The 23188-nt window shown below is 42.6% G+C and overlaps 1 protein-coding gene across 8 annotated transcripts in view; it reads right to left on the bottom strand.

Moving 5' to 3' along the window:
* Window positions 1-23188, bottom strand: part of ST7 (suppression of tumorigenicity 7) — a 249212-nt gene that overhangs the window by 95279 nt on the left and 130745 nt on the right. For all 8 annotated transcript variants that reach the window (XM_033098862.1, XM_033098867.1, XM_033098864.1 and 5 more), the window contains exons 2-3: window positions 18375-18457; window positions 7654-7813 (exon numbers count right to left, since the gene is read on the bottom strand). In XM_033098862.1, coding sequence (XP_032954753.1) covers window positions 7654-7813; window positions 18375-18457 — 243 coding nt within the window. The remainder of the gene's footprint in view (window positions 1-7653; window positions 7814-18374; window positions 18458-23188) is intronic.

The raw sequence follows: 23188 nt of genomic DNA on the forward strand, positions 1-23188 counted from the left end.
AAAACATGTGATGAAGAAATACATAAGAAATGTCTTCGTTAGCTATACCCTTCAAATTGAAGGTGCAGGGCAGGTATAATTTTCCTTTAAGAAATAAGCAATCTAGAGGTCAAATATGAACACGTGCCAAAGTTTCATTTCAAATTAGGTCATAGCTACATTGATTTCTTCTTTGGGGCTCTGTTTCATAATCTTATCTTTAACACAAAAACTCTTGGTCTGGAATCACTCGAGGGAACATACCCCATAAATATCAGACTGCGTGATGGTTTTGTGATATGGACAAAAGTTATAAATGCCAAACATATTAGAATATGAAGATTTAAGTCAAGAAATTAAACTCAGGTCTCCAGAGGGTAAAAGTTTTTCCACATGAGGTCCAGTTTCTTATCTTATTTGTGTCTTTGAGAAATAAATTCCTTGTTTAAGTCAGAATTAAAAGTTTACCTAAAAGGAATTTTCCATTCTCCAGGAACAATAACGTCAGGGCTCTTTAGAAGCACGCATTGTCGACCGGGACTCCACCCAGGACGTGCTAACAGCACTAAGAGTTCAGCGGAAAATGCGCCCCCGATACAATAACCGCGCTCTCCCCGTGGCTCCATCTGCAGCAGCCCCCGTGGGCTCCGTGCCCGCAAACGCTGACGGAGACGTTCTGACCTCAGCGCGCAGGCAAGAAGGAAACACATGAGCAAGAGCCGCAGTAGAGAACGGAACAGCGCCCGTCCCGTTCCTCACGCAGCAGAACAGAGCCCCCTTTGTCATATGAGGGTGACTATGCGGTCCCGTGTGGAAGATGAAGGACACAAAGCTTGCTTACTACCCACACGGCCTTCTCAGCTGCAGCTCCAATCTGTCCTCCAGACGTCCCTCTTACACACTACTCCCCGCTCTAGGCCCTGGGCTGCAAAAAAGAGACGTGTTATGCCCGAGAGGAGCTTACAGCCTTGGTAGAAAAATGAAAAGGGCACTGAACTGTCATCTGGAATCTCACTAAAATAACTGTAGAAGGAACCAATGTTCCAGGAGGGCCGCAGACTTTCCCTTTGTCCCACTCCTCAAGGAAAAGGAGAACTTGGTTCTCATAGAAACCAAAAGGCTCCCATGTCATGTTGCTTTTGATCACATGGAAGAAAATATTACTCTACATCGAATTACTGAACTCTGAAAACTTCTTTTTCCTAAAATTAAAAATGATATAGAATCCCCACTCCCACAGCCCTCAAATATATAAATTACTCATTCATAGCCTAGGAAGATTTCTTATACTACAAAGTTACAACCTCTTCCCAGAATCTACAATCTGATAATGATGGTAATATTATTACAAACAACAGCAACTTTTATCGTCACTGTAAGTCTGATTTTCATTGAGCCTTCTTTCTACAACGGGGTTTAAAGCTCAAGTCACCTATGTCCCTTAACATAAGTTAGTGAGGGGCATACAGGAGGCCCCTGTTACAGAAGTAGAGAGTAAAGCACAGAAAAGCTATACAATCCCCTCAAAGTTCATATTAATTGAGATGAAGTCCAGGTCTCCAGACTGCCCAACAATTCTCCATTATATGCAACAGACCTGAAACCTGCAACATCATATTTTTAAAATCCTGTGCCTTTACCAATTACATTTTCCACTGGATAAACAGTTTTGAAAACTCCTCTGGGGAAATGTTATGTACTTTTTAATAACACTTTTAAACATTTCAGTCCCAAAGTACAACAGAAAAGGGCCCTAAGTGAATTTTTATCAGCTGTATTAGAACAATCAAGACTAACGCCAAGCTCTAACACACATGAAAAAATGCTCAACCTCAATAATCATCAGAGAAATGCAAATAAAAACCACAATGAGATATCACCTCACCCCAGTTAGAACGACTATCATCAACAAGACAAATAGTAACAAGTGTTGGAGAGGCTGTGGAGAAAAAGGAACCCTCCTACATTGTTGGTGGGAATGCAGACAGGTGTAGCCGCTATGGAAGGCAGTGTGGAGATTCCTCAAAAAGTATGAACAGAATTACCATATGACCCAGGAATGCCTCTCCTGAGTATCTACCCAAAAAAATCTGAAAACATTTATCCATAAAGACACGTGTGCTCCAATGTTCATTGCAGCTTTGTGTGCGGTGGCCAAGACATGAAAACAACCAAAATGTCCTTCGATAGATGAATGGATAAAGAAGTTGTGGTATATATTCACAATGGAATACTATTCTGCCATAAGAAAAGATGAAATAGTACCATTTGCGACAACATGGATGGATCTTGAGGTTGTAATGCTAAGCGAAATAAGTCAGACTAAAAGAGCAGAGAACTGTATGATTTCACTGATATGTGGTATATAAAACTGAAAACAACAAAAGAACAAGAAGAAGAAATGAAGAAACAAAAACAGACAATAGTTTAGTGGTTACCAGAGGGTAAGGGGGGAGGGAGATGATAGACTGAGGGTGATGGAAAGAGAACTGACTCTGGGTGGTGAGCACACAATGTGATATACAGATGATGTAATACAGAATTCTACACCTGAAACCTATGTAACCTTACTAACAATTGTCACCCCAATAAACTTTAATTAAAAAAAAGATTAACGCCAAGCCAGTCAATTTCCTTCATGTGATCCTACATATATTTATTAGCTTTGATATCTCAGAAATGAACATCATACATATCAATTTTAAGCCATCATTAAGAGTAACAAAATATCCATTTTCTTAAATAACTAAGCTTTAATGTTTTCAAAAATAACTTTTCAAAATAATTATTTTAAAAAAATTATTAGAAGGCACAAAGTAACATGTAGGTAGCTTTCAATTCAACGAGTATGTTACTCGCTCCAATTCTTTCACAGAATAAGTGCAAATAAGTAAGAGTTTTAAGACCATTTGTTAGCGATCTGCTTTATTCAGGATAGTGTACTATTTTCTTCAAGAATACCGCCAAGATGGTTAAATCCTTAATGGCATCTCTCAGACAGTTCTCATCAGTCATTTCTGATCTAAATCAATGAACTCTACCAAATAATGTATAAACTGTGAGATAAGTTTGTTAAATAGATGTTCACCAGGGTCTAAAACTGTTTTATGCATTTTCACCAGTCAACTGGAAATCTAATCTATACTGTACTAGAACGTAAATTTTAGTGGCAAAAGGTTTTAAAATATATACTAAATATAGGCTAAAAGAATCACTTTGAACACAGACTTTGGTGAGTACAAATTGAGTTTCCCCTGACTGAGACTATTACAGTGCAACCCCACGGCTCATGCGGCAAAATGAGGGACAGATTTGAAATGCAAGCACTGCAAGGCCTGGGTCTGAAGAGCATCACTGAGCGGAGCCCAACGCCAGCGGAAGCGGCAGCCATAGCTCGGTGTGTGCATCGTGCCCCCATCACGTTCCCGGAGGAGTCTGGGCACGAGGAGGACGCTGCCAGACGGCGGCCCTCCTCCGACTGGATACTTCTGCACGATCTCACTTAGTCCTCCGACTGCTCCATGCAGCAGATGTTATCATTCTTTCCATGTGTGCAAATTAAGATATTAAGGAGGGTTAAAGTGAACTGCCCGAGGCCACAAACTGTAAGTGGCAGAGCCAAGATGAGGCCACATCTGTCTGACCCCAGAGCCTGAGCTCCCGGTCCTCACCAATCCTGCCACTGAGCTGTTTCTAAAGTGTTTAGCTAATGTCACTTCAGAAATAACGTTCTATACTGTAGTACAGGGTTTTAATGAAATTAAATTGCTTAATCATTATATTAGTCTTGAGTTTATAGACCTCACGAGGACTGGACTCCATTTTTCAGTTAGTGCTTCAGACCTTGGACTCTGAAGTGAGACCACCCAGGTGACCAGCCATGTGACGTCGGGCAGAGGACTTAACCTCCCTGTACCGCAGCTTCCTGCACCATGAAATAGCACAATAACAGTGACTGCTTTGTGGGGGTCACTGGGAGGATTAAATGAGACAATACGTGCAAAGCTGACAGGCACTAAGAGTTACTATTACTCAAACTACATGGCTTTCTATGGGGAAATTAATTTCTCTGGTGTCCTGAGAACTCAAGGATCTACAGAGGTCTTCGGATATACTCATGTATCTTTGCATTTTACCTGAATTTCTTCATCTCCCCTGCTTTCCTTTAATTTATTATCTGTATTTAATTGGTGTTTGAACTGCCTCTAGCAATGTAATAAACTTTAATTTAGAATTCCAGGTGAAATTCTTTTTCATGGTTTTATATTAAAAACTTCACATAGGTTAAATGAGATTCAAATGACATGATTTGCAACAGAGAGCAAAGAGACTATAACCAGAGTTTGTCTAAAGATCCAGTTCTATGCAAGAGGCTATGAAAGGGTCTCAGAGAATTTAAACTTGTCTTTGGCAAAGACACTTCTCACGTGATGGAACACCCTGCACTTTTCCAAATATCTTGAAGAAATTTAACGCTGCAAACCTTGTCTTTATGGCATCTTATTTGAGAACAGGGCAAATTATCAAACAGATGTTTCCATAAACCCAAATTTAGAATGTTACTGGACCCTGAGAATCCATTCCCTTAAGACAGGGGAAAATTGGCCACGTTTTTCATCCTTAGGCATCATCAGCTCAAAAGCTAAGTTGAATTAAGAAATGGCAACAAGAAACATGGTGACATGGCAAATATACCAGCAGGGTTTATCACAAACTGTGTATTTGTAAGAAAACTAGCAGTTCAGCTCCCAAATATGCAAAGCAAGTAAAACGTTCATAAATGTTAACCTAAGCCAAACCAGCTAAAATTTGGCCAGATTAAGAGACTGTATAATTAACATTTCTCCTCTGGCCCACAGATAAAAAGATTACTGCAAATTTTGAGAGACTTTGCACTCGGGTCAATCTCCACGGATCCAAAAGTTAAACAAATACACGAACAGTCTGCCCTTACACAATCCCAACCTTCTCCCTCCCCATTCCCCCCACCCCACCCCAAATTATTCTTAGGTAGGTCAGCTTTTAATCAGAACAAATGATTCTTTAAGCTACACTGTGAGTTTTCATATAGACTAATGTTTACACCTGGTATTCTCAGTTTATTTTTAGCTTTTCCAACGATTTTCTCACATAAGCAATGCCACTGAGGTGCTTTTGCCAATGTTCATGAGACTGTCAGCCATGTCGTTTTGTGTAAGAGTCAGCCAACACCTGTCCTACGATGCTCCAAGAAAATCAACAGATTCACCCGTCTGTTATTAAGGCAATAGTCATTTTATTATTATTATTAAGGCAATAAGAATTTAAAAACAAGTTCCTCTATTTAAAAAAAATGTTTTGATTACCCTCAGTTTTGACCTTCTTTTTCCTTTATATTTAGCTGAAACCAGGCTATGAAATAGAAAGTGATTAAGGGTAGAGATAAACACAATGTGCTTCTATAACATTTTTCTTATTAAAAAATAAAAACCACCACAAGAAAGAAGAAGTGGAAAGTGACATTAGTCCCATGGTATCTGGTATTTCCATATCAACATTCATGTTTGTTGGGCTGATTCAGCCAAATATTAGGAACCCAAATGTTAAGGAGGAGTGGGGAGACTGGGCCTTAAAAAGACTAAGGAAAATTTCCATCTGCTTAAATGTAACTATTCGAACATTGTTATGACATCAGCTCATAAACGCTATATCTATTATAAATACAAATGAAGAGAAATACTGCATCCAAGCACAGTAGGAGACATTCAGTAACTACTAGTGGAATTACATTAATAATAATATTCAAAAGCTCAATCTTAGGTGAAAACTCAGTACAAATAAAAATGGGAATTTCCATGATTATTACTGTTGACTGTATTTTTATAAAGGGTATTCAATGCATAAAGTGATTCAAGGCATCCACAAAAACAGACAGTGACATAACAGTGACAGTAAGAAGAGCGTGGGCTCTTTGTTGCATAAAGGAAAGATGTAAGAAATTGAAACTGGGGAGAGGGAGAGGGAGAAGGAGAGGGAGAGAGAGAATTTTAATGACAACAAAAATGTACTGACAATAAAAATGGCCTCAAATGAGGCTGCCTTCTGATTTCAATCTGTTAATTTTCTACAATGTTCTGTGTCATTCAAAGACTATCAGATAAGGGCCCATTTAATCTGTGGGATCTTCCCAGAAGATGCAAAGTATCCACAGCAGCTCCTGTGATGATGACTGAATGATCAGAATTCCTCATTAGCATAATATGCCCCACTCATTAGAGCAGCTGGGTAAAGTCGTGGTTCACTTTGCTCAGGTCTCTTTCTGTTTCTTTCACAAAGTAGATGAATTTACAAAGTCCCCGACAATTGTGTTACCTGAGTGGTGCTATCACTCACACGTGTACCCTTTAGGACGAAACAATGTGTGCCTAGAGGTGCCCATTGCCACTCGTGGCTGGCTGGCGGAGGCTGTAGCAGAAGAGCATTGAATCAATATCGGGAATAAAATATATACACAATGCCCCTTGATGCTTCTCACCGGGTAGGCAGGTATGGAATGTGGACTGAGTTATTCTAGGGAGGAAGAAAAGACATCTTTAATTTCTTCCTCTTCACCCTTCAAGTCTCAGAACTGGTGCTATCACCCTCCCGTTTGGGTAAAGACTCCCTTCTTGTTCTCCGGAGCCCTGCATGGTTCCCTCATGCAGTCAGAGCACTTCTCACTTTGCCTCCTTCGGTAGACATGCGAGTCCCATGCGGACAAGGGCTTGGGCTTTTTAAAAATCATAACATTCTTAAGACCTTGTACAAGGCCAGGTTCATATTAGGAACTCAGAAAATGTCTACTGAGTTGATGAAGAGACCAAGCTAGCAAATTATATTCTTCCATCTTCTTTCATGGGTGGAGAAGCACAGGCTTTGCATTCATTCATTCATTCACTGAATTTCAATGATATAGTAGACGCTGAAAAATGCTAGAGATACTGTAATAAAGCAGCAAGTTTAAAGATTACAGTGCAATTTGATACACGTTGCTGAAGAGAAAAATAGTAAGAGTCAGTCAAGCTGGAGAGATGTCGTACAACCCATCACAGAAGTCCTCCCAAGAGGCAGCGGTTGAGTTGGGGTATGAAAGATGAGCAAACATGGGCGAGAGGGGGACAGACTACCAGGCAGTGGTCTGGAGAAAACACGTCATGTTCAATAAGCGCAACGGAGAGGGGCTGGCCTGTGACAGCAGCCGAGGCTGGCAAGATAGGTTAGAAGCAGCTTCTGCTGCGCTAAGGAATCTGGGCTTTCTCTTCAATGGAGTGGGAACCATGAAGCCTTTTGGCAGAGGAGCTATGTGATCAGCTCTAGTTAGAGATTCTGTAATTACACGGAAGAGAATGGGTACATTCACTAATGTTTGAGAAACTAGGGACGAGAAGGCCGCAGACTCAAGCTGGGAACATTGGCCTAAATGATCGTTAGCTAAATCAAATGAAACAGAAAGTAAAATTTAACAAGGTAAACATTTCCTTTTCCTTTGGACGCTTATACTCTATTTCTCTGGTAGAGGCTGTCAACTCCTTGGGAAAACAAACTGCATTTTCCTCTGAAGTCTAATATTAAAATAACAACATTCTTACTGTCATATAGTCACAATTTAGGAAAAGTAAACAAATAATGTTGCAAAAACTGAAGGACTTTCCATACCTGAGACGCTTTGCCTGTTGGAATCTGAGTCCCCGTTACTAGAGTTAGAATTGTTGGAGGAGTTGTTGTCAACCCCTCCCAGAAGGGGGCGCAAGTGGCTCACTGAGACTTGCTCAATGAACGATGTTCCATACTTGCGAAAATACCACCATTCAAATATCTAGAATAGAAAAATAATAAGCATGTTTATGGTCCTTGTTACTGTTTATAATTTTACACACATGTCTATAAAATATGTTTCATTTACTAATTATAGCTACCTTAAGTACTTAATTTTTTATTCCAAAAATGTGTTCATTTTAAAAATTAAAGAGTTTAATAAAATTAAAATACCCATTATATTTTAAATTCTTAACATTGTTTTCTGCATTTAATATTGGTCTTCAAGAAAAATCTATAACTATATCCATCTATAATCATGGATAAAAGAACACTGTTAAGAGTTGCTCAATATTATTTTCCTCCAAATTTACATAGTACTCTAAAAACAAAATCATCATAGCTTAAAAAGAACTTCAGAAAAGTATACAAATAGGCCAGTTTTAGAAGTATGGCTTATGAAATATTCCAGTTCTTGGCATGTTACATTCTGATAAAGCCATACCTGCATCAAATTTTTAAGAGAGCAAAATTCCATTTAAAAAAATAAATAGCTCCTTATAGAAATGCTAGTTTTATGAAAAGAGTGAAAGGCATCCCATTTCATGTATGGATGGCACCCATCTGCTGGGAGACTCAGCAATGTTCCACCTGCTAAGAAGTGCTTTATAAACAAAAGCGTCTGTCGTCCACCACTAATGTTTCCTCGTTCACAAGCTTACCAATTGTTATGTGCTGTGCATTGCAGAAGAGAAAAGAAATAACTCTCATTAGAAAGAAGCCATGATGCTCACATGACTAGACTGCCCTCCGGACTCCCTGAGTGCTGGGACTGGAACGCAGGCCACCTCTCCCAGCCTTCCCAACCGGCCCCCTCCCCTCTCGCGAATGTGAGATGGTCTCTCTCACATCCTTTGCTCTACTCCCGGTCTGATTTGGAATTTGTTCCTTAAGCAGTCACAAATCATTATGCAGAAGAAATTTAGCAATCAACTATATCCCAAAGTCTCATAGGATAACTAAACTGTATTTTTATAACATAATGTAGAATGTGGAATTAACATAGAATTCAGTACCTTTATCCTTATTTTTATTTCATAAAAACAAGGTTTTGATATCTACTCTAGAATGGGCTTTGGGCTACTATTTAAAAGTTGATGTTGTCTCTCTTTTGCTCTACCAAAAATTTCTTTAAAAAAGACAGAAAGAACATCTATGAACGACCAGAAGGAACTATTGATCAAACCAAGTGTTTCCAATCCTATTACTAGGATAAGTTGACTTAATTCTAAAGAGTTACCCCTTCTGACTACATGAATTTTCATGTGTTAAGAATTCAAGTGATTTCACTGGGCAGATGGGAGACTATGATATGAAAGCTAATAAGAAATAAGACTCGTCTATACTATTTGGACTGCTAGGAATAAGAGATCTCGCCTGAAGAAGGAAGTTTAGAAATGATAAATTTACGAACCATGGATCCAGCAGGGAGTTTTAAGCTCAGGTGAGTTATTTAACCTATTTGAATATGAATTTCTTCAACTGTAAAGAGGAAATCGTATTTATTTTGGTCATAAATCATATTTATTATTAAGGGTCCTCACTTTCCACAGACATGTAAAACACCTCGGCTCAAACGGCATGTAAGAGACCGGGTTCAGTGCCAGCTGCAGACGCTCTCAGAAATCCCAGCAAAGCCCTCGTTTATTACACTGACGACGTGCGCACCTCACATACTGCTATGATGCACCCCTCTTTCTGCCGGTCTACCCTTCTGGCTAGTGCAGCCTCTGGTTGTTACCAAGTTGTTACTAAGTTGGCTGAAAGCCCTGGAAATTGCTGTGAAACGGGGTGTTGCTCACCGTTTGGTCCCAACCACCCATCAATGCCCTGAATAGATTAGAAGAGAAGAAAGGCCCCAAAGGACTCAGAACTGTGGTCACAGACTGGCAGTGGCTCTCAGTCACTCGTGGGTGGGGGTGTGGGGGGCGCTTTCTTTGCCCCCAGTGCTGGCTCTGCTCTCTGCGTTACGCTGCTTGGACACACGCCAAGCCTTACTTAGTTCCTCGTTCAGCCGCACAGCACGAAGGGCTCCACACCAGGCCTGAGCTGGGCTCCAGGGGACAGAGCACAGACACGGCCCCTGCCACCGACCCACAGTGCCTCTCACAGGTGGCTCCCACCACAGAAACACCTTGCGATGCTTCAGATTTCTCAGTTCCTCCAGCAGAATCCCAGGATGTCAACATTAAACGGGACTTTAAGGGACCATGTACACCCTCCATTCAGAAATGAGGAATGAGTGTGACCTGACCAAAGTCACCCAGCTGATTACGGAGCTGCTCAGTCTGTGCCACTAATCTTACAAGGGCCCTACCACAAGATACCTTTTTATGACTCGCTTGCTCATTGAACACACACAGACAGGCATGGCCTATGGTTTCCCTTTTCAGATCTTCACTCTGCAGCGTCCTCCCACTCCACTGCCCCGCAGAGCTTTCTTCCTGTCAAAACCAGTGCAGAAGTAGTCTATCAAATGGGACCAGAACATTCCTGCTAAGGTATAAACGACTCCTATCAATTCACGTTTACGTTATAATAGGAGACAGACCGCCCACCCAGTATTGCTAAGTGGGAAGAATGGGCCTCAGCAAAGACGGGTTATTTTTGCAGCTGTTTGGGGGAGAAGAGGAGGAACTTCTCAGGCCTCTTGTCGCAGCGGTAGATGGCGTCTTACCCATCACTGTCCTTCTTTATGCTCATGGCCCAAACTCCCTGGAGCAGAAGCTCCAACGTGTCCTGAATGGACAGCCAGTGAAAGAAGGAAAGGACTTGAAGCCTTCTTCAACTTCAAACCAAGTCTCTTTTTGGGGGTCTCAGCGTAACAGTCTGCGGCCTATCCTGAAACACGCAGGCTTCGGGCCAGCACCTCAGAGTATTTTAAAAGAGCTGCACTGACCCAAATGGGCAGATGGTGTTATCTAACATGAACATATTTGGTGTCACTTTGAATTTTTCTCCCTGGTGCATAACCTACAACATAAACCATAAAGCTCTCATAAGCAAATTTCGATTTTAAAATTAGCCTTCGCACATGCCAGTAGCTTACTGGGCTTGCCACAGTGGAACAAAACAGTTTTTCATCTGACAAATAACCATAAAATTAAAATACAAATTTATGCATGTCATAGTCTAAAAAACGTAATCTCTCTAGTACTTTCATCCTCTCATGCTTCCACCCCAAGGATTACAGAGTAAGTAAAATGGAAACTCAAAAGGATCAACTGGGTTTAACATTTAGGAAGCCAACAGAGACCCTACCATGTAGCTAAAAGGTGAAAACCCTGATACACTTCAGGATAGCTGAGCTGTATGACCTAGGCTGGTTCTCTTGATTCTCTGGGGCTCAGGTATCTAATGTGTAAAATAAGGTCACAGTAAGCACTCTGTTAATGCTGGATGGATGGATGGATGGATGGATGGATGGATGGATGGGAGGGAAGGAGGGAGGAAGGGAAGAAGGGAGGAGGGAAGGAAGGAAAGAGGGAGGAAGGGAGGGAGAAAGGAAGGAAGGAGGGAGGGAGGGAGGAAGGAGGGAGGGAGGGAGGAAAGAAGGAAGGAAGGAAGGAAGGAAGGAAGGAAGGAAGGAAGGAAGGAAGGAAGGAAGGAAGAAAGAAAAGAAGGAAAGAAGGGAGGAAGGCTGCACTGATGGATGGTTGGAAGGTTAAATGGATGGATAATAAGGCCCAGCCCAGTGATTTAATGGACGTAATCTAAATAAACAGCAAGACCAATGGAAGGTTTTGTGTTCATTTTGTTTGCTATAAAAAAAGAGAGGTCTACACATATTTGTGGACAAGGAAAGAATCTAGTGGAAAGAGAGAAACTGAAGATGCACAAGAGTACAAGGAACCAAGAGACAAAATGCCAAGAGCTCACGAAACACAGCCACCCTGCCTCAAAAAGGAAACCGGCCATTTCTTGTTCTGAGACAAAGAAAAAAGAAGGGGGGTAAGGATGAATGACTGGAGGGATACATTCCATGTTGGAAAGCAGGGTGTGATATGAGCTGTGTCACATGTAAGGAGGGATGAGAGTGGGTGACATTGATCTCGGTGAAGATGGCAGGCGAGGCATATCTTCTGAGTGAGGAAGCGGGGACGGGATTGGGGCTGAGAGGGTGGCAGAAGTGGTTTGGGTCTCTACCTCGCAGGTCAGAAGGGCCACAAGCTATACTCAGGACCCAGATCGCATTTCCAACAAACGCCCGTTTGTCAAGGACTCAGTTCCCGATGCCATGTGATCTCCTCCGTTCCTGTGGACAGAAGCAGAGCAGGGGACTACGAGTGCACGGGCCTGGTGTGGGGACCCAGGATTGCAGCAGGCCGAAGGTGCAAACTGCCTCGTCTCCCGCAGGGAGGGAACAAGAACGTGACAAAGGGATAACAGACAAAGCACTTCCATATTTCTTACAGCCTAAAAGCTGAACCTTTCCTGAAGATGCCTAGATTGTTCGCAGCCAATAAGAGCTCCTCTTCTTGAATTGCATGTTCAATATATAAAATACTTCTCTTCATGAATATAGTCTGTATCACACTCAGAAATACTTCAAGATTCCCATGTGGTAGGACCTTAGTGATTCCACACCGATTCCGTTAAATCCATGGGAAATACAAAGATGTCACAGTCTGAGATTGACTAAGTGCTTCCTAAGGATTAAAGTAGATGATGATATCACAGGAGGATAAATACAGTGACGGTGGAGATTAAAGAGGAAATATGAAACTTTCTAGCAGTCTACTGCTATGGAAAAACTGCCAAATTGACACCTGCTCTAAGTCTTCAGAAATATATCTAGTGGTAAACAGTTTTTGACAAGAGGGGATCTTCTGGGCTTAAACAGGATAAATCAAGGCCAAGTTGCCATGGGTTTTAGTAAGATCCATAACCTTTTAGTTTCCTGTTAGACTTCTCAAGTCCATCCTTTTCTTCAGAGCCACCGACCTTTTCAAAGTCCCTCCCAATTCCTCATGACAAACTTTTTTTAACTCTTGGCTCCTGTATGTTTTGCTTAGAAAGCGACACAGGGGGTCTGGACCTCCTGCTCCCCTGGTCTCAGCCAATCCCTCCTCAGTCACCTGTTCCCCTAAACAGTGGAGGGGGCTGTGTGAACAACTGGTACTCACGCCTTTCCACTCCCTTTCCTGGCCACCTATTGCTTTTAAAGAAAGAGACAAGACAGAGAAGTGAGTTCTCTTCAAGGTCAACAGCCCATGACACACCCCTACCCAACTATGTGTGTTCACAGGATGAGATTTTTCCATCGTAACATTCACCACTGCAGCTGGGAGGGAAGGGTCACTCTCCTGAGGTGACGCTACGGAGACCAGAGACAGCTGAGAGGTGCCAGCCTGTGCCGTGTGCCCCAGGCCCCGCCAGCTCATACAGCTGGTCTGAGGTGGTGCTCAGAGTCCATGATTTTAAATAAGCTCTTCAGATAATTGTGATGCAGTCGGTGAATTCATTCACTCACCGGATCTCTGCGCATTTCCCAAATATTCCTAAGTGTTTGCCGAGACATACAGCTGTATGCAGAAACACAGATATGGTCCCAGCCTTTGTGAAACTTCCATTCCAGAGAGGACAGACAATAACTGATGACACAAGTAAAATATATAATTACAAACTATGTTCAGGACTGACCAAATCTGGCCTCATCTACGGCCAGTTGGAAAAAGAAAGTGTCTCCTCCAGAGAAGATTGCAGTCTGCCTCCCCTTTCTTTTCTCCTTTCTTCTCTCCTCCGCCCTCTTTCTAATCTAACTGACCCATTTTTGTGAGTCTGTTCAAATGAAAACATCAACTGCTAGACACTGCTACCACCTCCCTCTGTACTCAGCACCTACGTGACGCACGTAAAGTGACGCTGTGGCAAAGCAGGGGATTAAGTCGTGGTCCTCACTCCACCCTGACCTCACAAGGTGACCTGTGTGAGTCATAAGATGTCTGGGTGGCCAGTCTTTAGGTCTTCACTGGTCCCAGATGGATGGCGCCTGAGGCTTCCCACCCCCAGCACTTGAACTGCATGGTTTTCAAGCCTTTCACTTTGGACTCAAATGTAAACTGAAAAAGCCAAAAGGGAAGTTTTGTCCCTTTATCCACCATTAGCTTGTTCAGCTTCTTCACATTTGCCACGTCTAATCATGAATCTGACCCACTCAAACACGCATGTCCAGACCCCGACAGGCATCTAGCTCTCTCTGGCCTGGACTCGGTCTCCTGCAGAAGATCACTCATTTCATGGCGACCCCAAAAGCTGGAATCTGATCAGGCGGAACAGTCTCCTCCCACTGTCTTCAGGCTCCGCGGCCATCTGGCCCCACAGCATAGCTGTCAGTCTGTATTCTAGAGCCAAGAGACAAGCTGCTTCACCATGCACTCGGCCTGAGGTCTACAGGGTACTTCCCAAACCCCAAGGGCCCCTCCAAGCAATTCCCCAAACGTTTTTTTCACTTTCAGCTCCAGAATCACCACCATTCGGGTGATCCATACTCCTGCCAATCAAAGTGCTACTTCAAGTGCAGGTCAAGTTCTTTAGATGAATGGAAAACAAGTTGAAAGGGGCCATAAAAATCTTCCAGTCCCACTTGCTTACTTTTGAACAGGAGGGAACAGAGGGCAAGGTCAGCGAGATCGGAATGGCTCTCACTGTTTGTCTGCTATGTTACCTTGGCCAAACCATTTGCACCTTGCGTCTACGTATACTCAGCAGCACAAGGCACTGGTTACATCTACCTCATAGGATTTCAAAGAGAAGTGAACGAAACAACATGCAAAGTTCTTAAAACACTTCCTGGCATAGAGTGGGAAACTCAATAAATGGACCTCTTGCTACAACTGATTCCTTCCGAATCATCGTCTCTTCTACCTTTTTCTCCAAAATATGATTCTTTTACATCTAAAGTATGAACTAGTTATTTTACTTACTATTCTAATTTTCTCCCTTCTTTGTTCTTGATTCTCACTTTTTAAAATCATGCTCTGGATGCCTTTTTTATACCTATTTAGTACATGTGTGTAAAATGTAGGTGTAGGAGCACGTCTACATGTATGGTAACGGGGATGCAGGGATCTATGTACGAATGTCAGTACACCATACTCCCTTTCTCCAGTCCATCAACATTTGGGGAGACGTAAGGGGAACATTTTCTCCACATATCTACCTTACCACTGTCAGAAGCAAACACAAAACCCAGAAATTTTCTCTATGGAAACAAATATTGCCCACAGAGGCTGCTTCAAGCAGACGAGGCATGCGCTTGCTAGAGCAGGTAAAACACAAAATGGGTAGGTTTGGGCTATGACAACAGGTGCAGCTCCTGTGGCTGTAATGGGACTGAGATGAAAAGGCTTGTGCCAAGCGGGCAGTGAGGCAGCTTGACACTAAGCAAGAGAGAGAGAGCCGCCTCGATGTGTACCTGGGCACAGGATCAAAGGGAAGAGTGGGTGACAAACTCACTGCCACTTTCAACCCATGCAATTAAGAACTAGCAGTGACATCTAGTGAAATGCACACTGATTAGTCCTCATTTATTTTTAAACACATTAGTGTAAACGACAGCGGCATTTGGCAAACACATTTTATTTCTATCTATATTAGTTCAGTTAATGGACTTTTTCTTCACAAGAGAAATACCAGGGTTTTTGTATGTCTCTTTGTCCTTCTCTTTTCCTAAGACATCACATTACGTGATCATTTCAGGCTCAGCATAGGAATGCTGAGGTCCCCGGGGCCGCCCTGAGCTGGGATGCTCACTGCCTGCCCCGACGCGCTCAGGGGGCACATTAGGTATTCCTTTGGGGCCAGGAGAAAAACCACTACGCAGCTCTACGCACACAGCCATTTGCAAAGCACCTGATGCTTTACCTCAGCGCTGCCTTTCCATGAAATGCACGTGGCAGGAAAGAGTTGTGGCTGAACAGAAACCTCCATCCCAGGTACATTTTGAGGTTTAGCAAAGCTGAGTCCCCAAACACTGGACAACACTAGTATTGACAACCTGCTAAGCAGGCGCCAAGGCTGTGAAGATCTGTCATACTGTGGTTACTCTGCCCTCAGTACAGGCCAAGCGTTTCTGACAAACGCCATTCAAAATCTTCACACACTAGAGTTTTTCTGTGACTTAGTTTTACACGGGTCAGGAATGCCCTCTGCTTCCAGGCGAACACACCCTAAGCCAGCACGGGAGTGACCAGCTTCCAGGAGCTATGTGCCACTTCACAGGCGAGGAGAAAGCCCCAACCTGGAAGTGCAAAACAGGCACGCTCTAGGGGAACCCCTACGTTTGGAGGACAAGAAAAGCCAGCTGGTGGGACATCACTGTCCCTGAGTTAGGAGGGAAAATGACTGTTTGGGTCTAGCATATCAGAGAGAAAGCAAATAACCCTCACGCCTGTAACTGATTTAAAGCCTAAAGCTCCCACACCAAGATACTGCTGGAATGAAATGAGAACCTGCCATTTGTCCACAGGCTAGAAACACAGCTGAGAACTTTATCAGAGATGCAGTGAGCTGAGTGATAAAAGCACGGTTGTGGTGGGAGCCGCCTGGGCTAAGGTCCTGCCTCACCGTCTGCCAGCCAGAGCGGTGACCTAAGGCAGGTGTCTTCCTCGTCTGTTCTGGCACCCAGCTTATGCACAAGTAGGATGGAAACACAGCCATCTCCTCACTGCATGTTGTGAAGAGCAAACGTGTTAGCATGTCAAGTGCTTAGATCAGAGCCCAGCAAAGAACAAGCACCACCTGAGCAGGTAAGGGACTTCAGGACCATCCGTGAGGCAGGATGCATACCCAAAACCTACCTGTCTGCATCAGACCGAATCGCTGGTTACAGTATAAGATTGCTATTCAAATTGTATACAAAAATGGTCACCTATTTTTCTCTTTGTTCAATGAAAAACAATTTCGAAGTTCTTTTAGAAAACAATATTAAAATATTATTTTAAATGCAAATGAGACTTATTAAATGGAGACTTGCAATACCTCCTCCCTCCACCCAAAAAAAATATGTATGCTAAAAGGCTGTACGTGCTTATTAGTAACTTATCAAGCATGTGAAAGCATTCTCCAAGTTTGGAATTTCTTCAGTCCGTGTAGGCATATTAAGGCGGGAACCTGAAGACACAGGTTCTAGGCCTGGCTGTGTCACAACCAACATGAGCTCAGGAGAGTCACTTCCAGTTTTACGAAGGCCCTGTGAGGACCGCGTTTCTCTCACGTCCTCACAGAACAGGGAAGACTTCGGCCACAGAGGAGTGTGCAGATGGGTACGTAAGCAGCAGTGGGATATAATACAAATGACTACGCACACCTCACATGGCCCCCTGCGCTGAGCAGCATGTGGTACAGAGACGTGGGCCCCTGTCACAGGGAACTTCAATGTGCCCCCTGCACCTGGGCGTGGTCTGCAGCCGGCTGGAGCTTTCCATTTCACTCCCACTTACGTGAGCATCTTGCACTGCCCCTGGTTGATGGTCTTCACGTTCCTGGGCCAATAACATCAACTTGAAACATCTCTTCCCTCGAGTCTAGTGGCCCACGTGACACAGCAGAGCCAGATTAAGCTGAATATGCTCCGGCCACAGGAAAACACGCTCCCCATGCCACCATCATCCCTCAGCTGTTTGCAATGCACCCTTTTCCCTGCACCCATTTCCCATCTTTTCACTGGGGCTCCTTACAAGCTGTCGGTTCTGAAATCCTCATTAACCTAGGTTCACTTACGAGTTGTTCTTGCTCTATATTTCTGTTCCCTTCTCCCCTAAAACTTTTGTTGTTTCTAAATCTTCTCTTAACACAAACTCTGTAATATCTTTCTTGCCCCTTTTTCTATAATAATTAGGAATCACAGGGTTATGTGGAGAGAGAGAAAAAAAACCTTTTAAAACCACTTTCTCCTAAACGTCATTTAATTATATTAGAGTGATTCCACTGAGTTTAGATGGTCCTATTTAAGGTCACGTAAATTAAAGAAAAGGACTTCAGGTTTTATAATTTATCATGTCAGTAACCATTTTAGATAACCATACAGATGATTATCCTATTGCTTTTTGAATATTTTGGATTTTTAAAGGAATAGGGAAATAAATGTAAATTTTTAGAGAAAAGAAGATGGGGAGGGGGGAAGCTTAGAAATGCCACACCCATTTCAATAAATTTAAAGAAACTTAGCTATATCTCTACTGACATTATGTCTAATAATTTATTTTGAAAAGGGTACTGAAAAATATTTTTAGTTGAGCTGAGTCACATTTATTCTATAGTATCTTAGACACAGAATTGTGTTTCCCTTTATTTTCTATATTATTAGCATTTTGTTTTTCCCTTTCCTTTTTCAAAAATAATATGATTGTTTAAAAATATTTTTCCAATATTTTAGCAATATGTAACCTAATTTGTGAAAGGCATCTGTGAGTGCCCACCCAACATAGATGTGTACACACATGCAAGATGATCACCGCAAGCTGCTGGTGTATATTGGTCTAGATTGTTTTCCTGTACATATACTAACATATGTATTAGTAATCAGCGTGTTCTCAAATAGGAAGGATTCCATCACTTACCAAAATAAGCCCTGATATTAGAGAGGATGTGCCTGTCAGGGCCACGTAGAACTTCGGGGTCAATGTGTTCAAAAACATGCTCACTGAAAAAGAAGAGAGAGGGAAAAGAACAAGGAACACGTCAGTGTGCCAGCGAAAACGACTGAGTCATTTTTCTTTCTGTTGAAATCATCTGTTCCCTGATGATAGGAATTCTTAGAACCGTAGCAAAGCCCCCTTAAAATGGTTGAGCATTACACAAGCTCAGAATCAGCGTGTCAAGTTATATATCCTAAAAGAACAAAGCTACATACAGGAAAAAAGCGCAGCGTGTTAGTTTCGGCCTCCCCAAAGTATTGTTGCGAGTGCTTTTCATGGATTCATAATCACTGCAGAGTCTAATCAAAGCTGGTTATAAACTGTCAGTCAAAAGAGAAGATGCCCAACGTTTTGTGGGACCCAGAGTCTTTGATGAACCAACAGCAGTATTTCAACCTCAGAACAAATGGAAAATAACTATATTAAACATTTATTAAAGAATATAATACACCTAAGAAGAAAGGACTAATTGATGAAAGTTAGCATATATTAGCAAAAATGTTTGCAGCGTACTTACAAGGTCACTAGACTGACTGCTCATCAAAATAATTGGATTCAATGAAAACAGGATGGAAAAAAAAAAAAACTAAAAATGAATGTTCACTCCCAGGGACCTTCCTGACCATCTCCTGGTACTCTGTTCATATCAACTGTGCAGCGGATCTGGTTGCCCATTAAGAAAGGTTCGTCTATACATTTGATAAATATATTTCAGTTATTATCATTTATATCTAGATATTACACAATACTTTGACTTTTATCAAAACAATTGACCTAAAGGGCTTTTGTACACATACTCACACTGGTTAACTGAATTTGGGTGTGGATCATATCCACTCTAGCTTTAGAAGGAAGGATGTCAGAATTACAAGTCGGGTTTTGACATCATTAGGAGAAAAGGCTCTGGGCATTTGTCTTGAGCTCAGTCCAAAAAGCAAAGTCACAACCATGAACAGAGATCCCATGCTCATTCATCAAATACTTCTGTCTGTTTATGTACAAAACCACAGATAAGAATGGAAATATGAATCAGACACAGTTCCCATGCTGTAGATGGCCACAGTTTAGCTGGGAAACAGACAAGTAAACAAGCAATTGCCACAAAGTCTGATAAGTACTTATACAGGTCCTGTGCATAGAATCTTATGAAAACACATAAACGGGACGCATCTGTGGCCAGAGGTCAGGGAAGACGTGCAGGAGAGTCAGCAGGCTGAACCAGACCCAGGCAGGCAGGAGGCAGATGGAAAGGTACTGTGGGCATTGAGGGCTCTGACAGGCTGAGCACACAGCCCAACTTTGTAAGCAGCTGCACAGGCTGAGGAGGAAAGGGGCCTGAGCTATGAACCCTTTGCAAAGGTGCAGATTTGGAAGGGTACACTGATTCCACCCTTCCTGGCAACCCGCTGTCCTCTCAATAAACCCTCCTCCCCCTGTGCCCACTTGTAAAATGAAATTGACTTGTGGTCTGTCATTTGTAATCCCAAGAGTCTGGACTAACAGCGTGCTCAGTCAGTAGTCATAACTTGATGAAGTGGACTCTTTCCGGGAGGCAGAGAAAGTCATGGAAGGAGAGATCAGCCCAAAACTGTGACAAGAGGAGATAGAGCTGAAGTGGCTTGGCTTGGCTATTAAAAAAACAGAAACATAGTGATTTGTCATTTCCCATGCAAAAGTCAGAGAAAGGAGGAAGATTTAAAAAAAAAAAAAAACCCAACTCAAACCTAGAGCTGATAGTCTGATTCTGAGGTGCCTAAAATCTCAAAATTCCCCTTCTTCCACTATGAATGATCCCATACTTCCCATTATTAAAAAACAGTCACCAAAACAGAGTATTCATGTGTTATTCTGCAGTTATGAACACTCCTTTCAGTAAGTTTCTAGGGACAAACTGAGCATAGAATTCAATGAAATCCACATTTCTAACAGAAAAACATTTGCCTGAATTAGAAGTACATTAGGAGCCCTGCTGTTGACTCCACAGCAACAAAGCATAAAGCAACGGAGGGGAAAGGTTTTCTACGAAAACAATCACTGATCCAGGAATTATCAAGAGTCAATTGATAAGTGAAAAAAAATTTGAGTTTTCTAAAGAGATAAAAATAAACATTCCACTCATTTGGTTTTATTTAATGAAGATTTTATATATATATATATATATATATATATATATATATCAACAGTAATTAAAAATTAGAACATACTTCTCTATCATATCCAGTTATAAAAAGCTGACTAGAGTTGGGAGAGATAATGGTGTGCATTAAAGGAAATAGAGGCACAAAGTAGAGAAAGAAACGCAGAAATAGAAACATTTAGAGGGTGGAACGTGCTCATTTAATAACCTATTAATCTTATAGTCTTACTGGATATCTGGGCTAAAAGCTTTCAGACACGGCATTGGCAATTTAGGGCATAAATATCAGCGCTTAGTACTCGCCACTTCCATCTGTCTACTTACCTATGTATTTCAAGTTTGTGACAAAAGCACCTTCACATATTAGAGAATTTAATTCTCACTTCAGCTTCATGAGGTCAATATGATTACCCATCTTATGCCAAAGCTGAAGGCTGGGCAAACTGAACACCAGTAGTCCCACCCCAAAGCTCAGGCCCACGCTCCACAGGGTGCGCGTGGGGTGTGGATGGAAATATCAAGGAACAAAACAGCAAAAGGAAAACAGCAGCCTTTCATTAGACAAAAAAGAGGAGGTTATAAATAAATTATACGAAATGATGGATGTTTATAATACTGTACTTATTTTTACCTCTGACCTTTAAAAATAATTCCGCTGTGTTCTTGTCACTGGTGTGTGCTCCCCAGGGTGGGCCAGCAGGAAGCTGCCCTGACAGAGGGAGAATCTGGCCGAAGGTTTGCTTCCCTGTTACCTTGGGGCTGTACACTACAGGCCAAATTGCCTTAACACTAAGGAATAGCTTGCCTCCTTTCATCAGGGTTACTAGCAATCATTTTTGAAAACATATGAGGCCTGATAAACTACCTAAAAATTGGACCAGCACCTAAATATCCGGGCATGTGCTTTGAAACATAAACTGGATTTTCCTGAAATCTACAGGCACGTCAGTGTGACCTGCTGGGGCAAAACAAGCTCCAAGAACAAACAGGAAGAGACTAATCCAGCTTTGTGAAGAATACATTCACAGCATCTTCCTAAGGCCTTATTTCAACCCATTGACAAAAATTAATAAATCAGAAGGGTTTTGATTTGATCCAGCTGAGCACTCCCAACAGGTCACTGCTCAAAGAACACTGCATCACTTATTCTGGGGCAGCGTCCGAGACAGCACCATGGAGCGGTCTGAAGACGCTGAACTTGAACTTGACAGTCTTCTCGTTTAATTAATCAGTAAATGGAAAGGAACTGAGTATGGCCCTAAAAGGATACTAGGTAGGAGGATTGAAAATTAAGTGACCTCTACGTATCATAGAGGAGAGGAGATAACGAAGATAATACAAGAGATCAACTATAAGAAGTAAAGAATCACTCCTGTGAGCTGGGAGCTCCTGTTCCAGAGGGCTTACTCAGGAATCACATGCACTACCCCTGTGAGGCCTGGGACGAGCCAGCCACGTGTCTGGCCCTAGTGACAATAAGAGCCTTCCTCCATATTCTTCAGAGCATAAGCAGTCCCCACATCACTCTCCTGGGAAAGGCCTTCCATAAACCGGTGAGCACTAACCCTGTGCCTCCTTAGACACGGTCTGCCTGACACGGAGAAGCCCTGGAATGAAAGGGCTCAGGCAGCATGAAAGACTCGAAGGTCCTGCCCAGACAGCACTGAGTAAGCAGCATTATCTTGTCTACAAAACCCCAAATATGGCTCTGCTTTGTCCTGTGTTCCTTCTATTGCATGTGAAATAGAAAAAACAACAAAGTTACAAAATAATAATTAGCAATCATTTAAAAAGTTAGGGGGAAAAGACCCTAGAAAGAAAGGTTAACAAAACTAAGCTTATTTAGGCTGGATGGAAAAACAAATTAAAGAGATCTTCTGTCAAAGCATTTCTCCTGGGACAGACCAGGACCAGGAGACAGTCTCTAAGCGTGAACCACCTGTGTGAGGGAGGGCAGCCCCGGAGAGTCCCACAACTTCCCAGAGCTGCTCTCCCTCATAATAACTTCAGTGCGTAGGATCTCAGTGCCTACCTGGGCCAGATGCTGGGGACACAGCAGCAAACAGAGCACTGCCCCTGCCCCCAAGGGACTCACAATCTAATGGTGAGACAGCAAATAAACCAATAGGTAAATACCAAAGAGGACAAGTTAGGAAGTTATGAGGACATAGGGCACCCAATTAGGAGAGCAAGAAAAATTTCTGCCCAGAAAAGGCCCTGCGTCTGAGACTTGCAGAATGATGAATCGGGGGTTATCCACGTGAAGTCACCTATGGCTGTAGGCGCGACAGGACAGAGCGAGGTGAGGCTCTGGGCACTCCACACAGAACACCGTGGCCCAGGGGTCCGTGCTGCTGCCACGGAGTCTCCGTGTAAGCTGAGGCGCTGGTGGCGAGTTACCCTTAGATGCGTGAAATGACTTCCTCAAGTGCCTGCTACACACACACACACACACACACACACACACACACACACACACAAAGTGCTGATCGGCTGGGAGCCAATGGCTGTGCTCAGATGAGACAAATCAGAATGGGTCAAAACCACATTTCTGAAAACGAAAGGTGTTCACTGCCGTTTGGTCATCTCCAAAATTATT

The sequence above is a fragment of the Rhinolophus ferrumequinum genome, chromosome 26, assembly GCF_004115265.2.
Source record: "Rhinolophus ferrumequinum isolate MPI-CBG mRhiFer1 chromosome 26, mRhiFer1_v1.p, whole genome shotgun sequence".
Taxonomy (NCBI): domain Eukaryota; kingdom Metazoa; phylum Chordata; class Mammalia; order Chiroptera; family Rhinolophidae; genus Rhinolophus; species Rhinolophus ferrumequinum.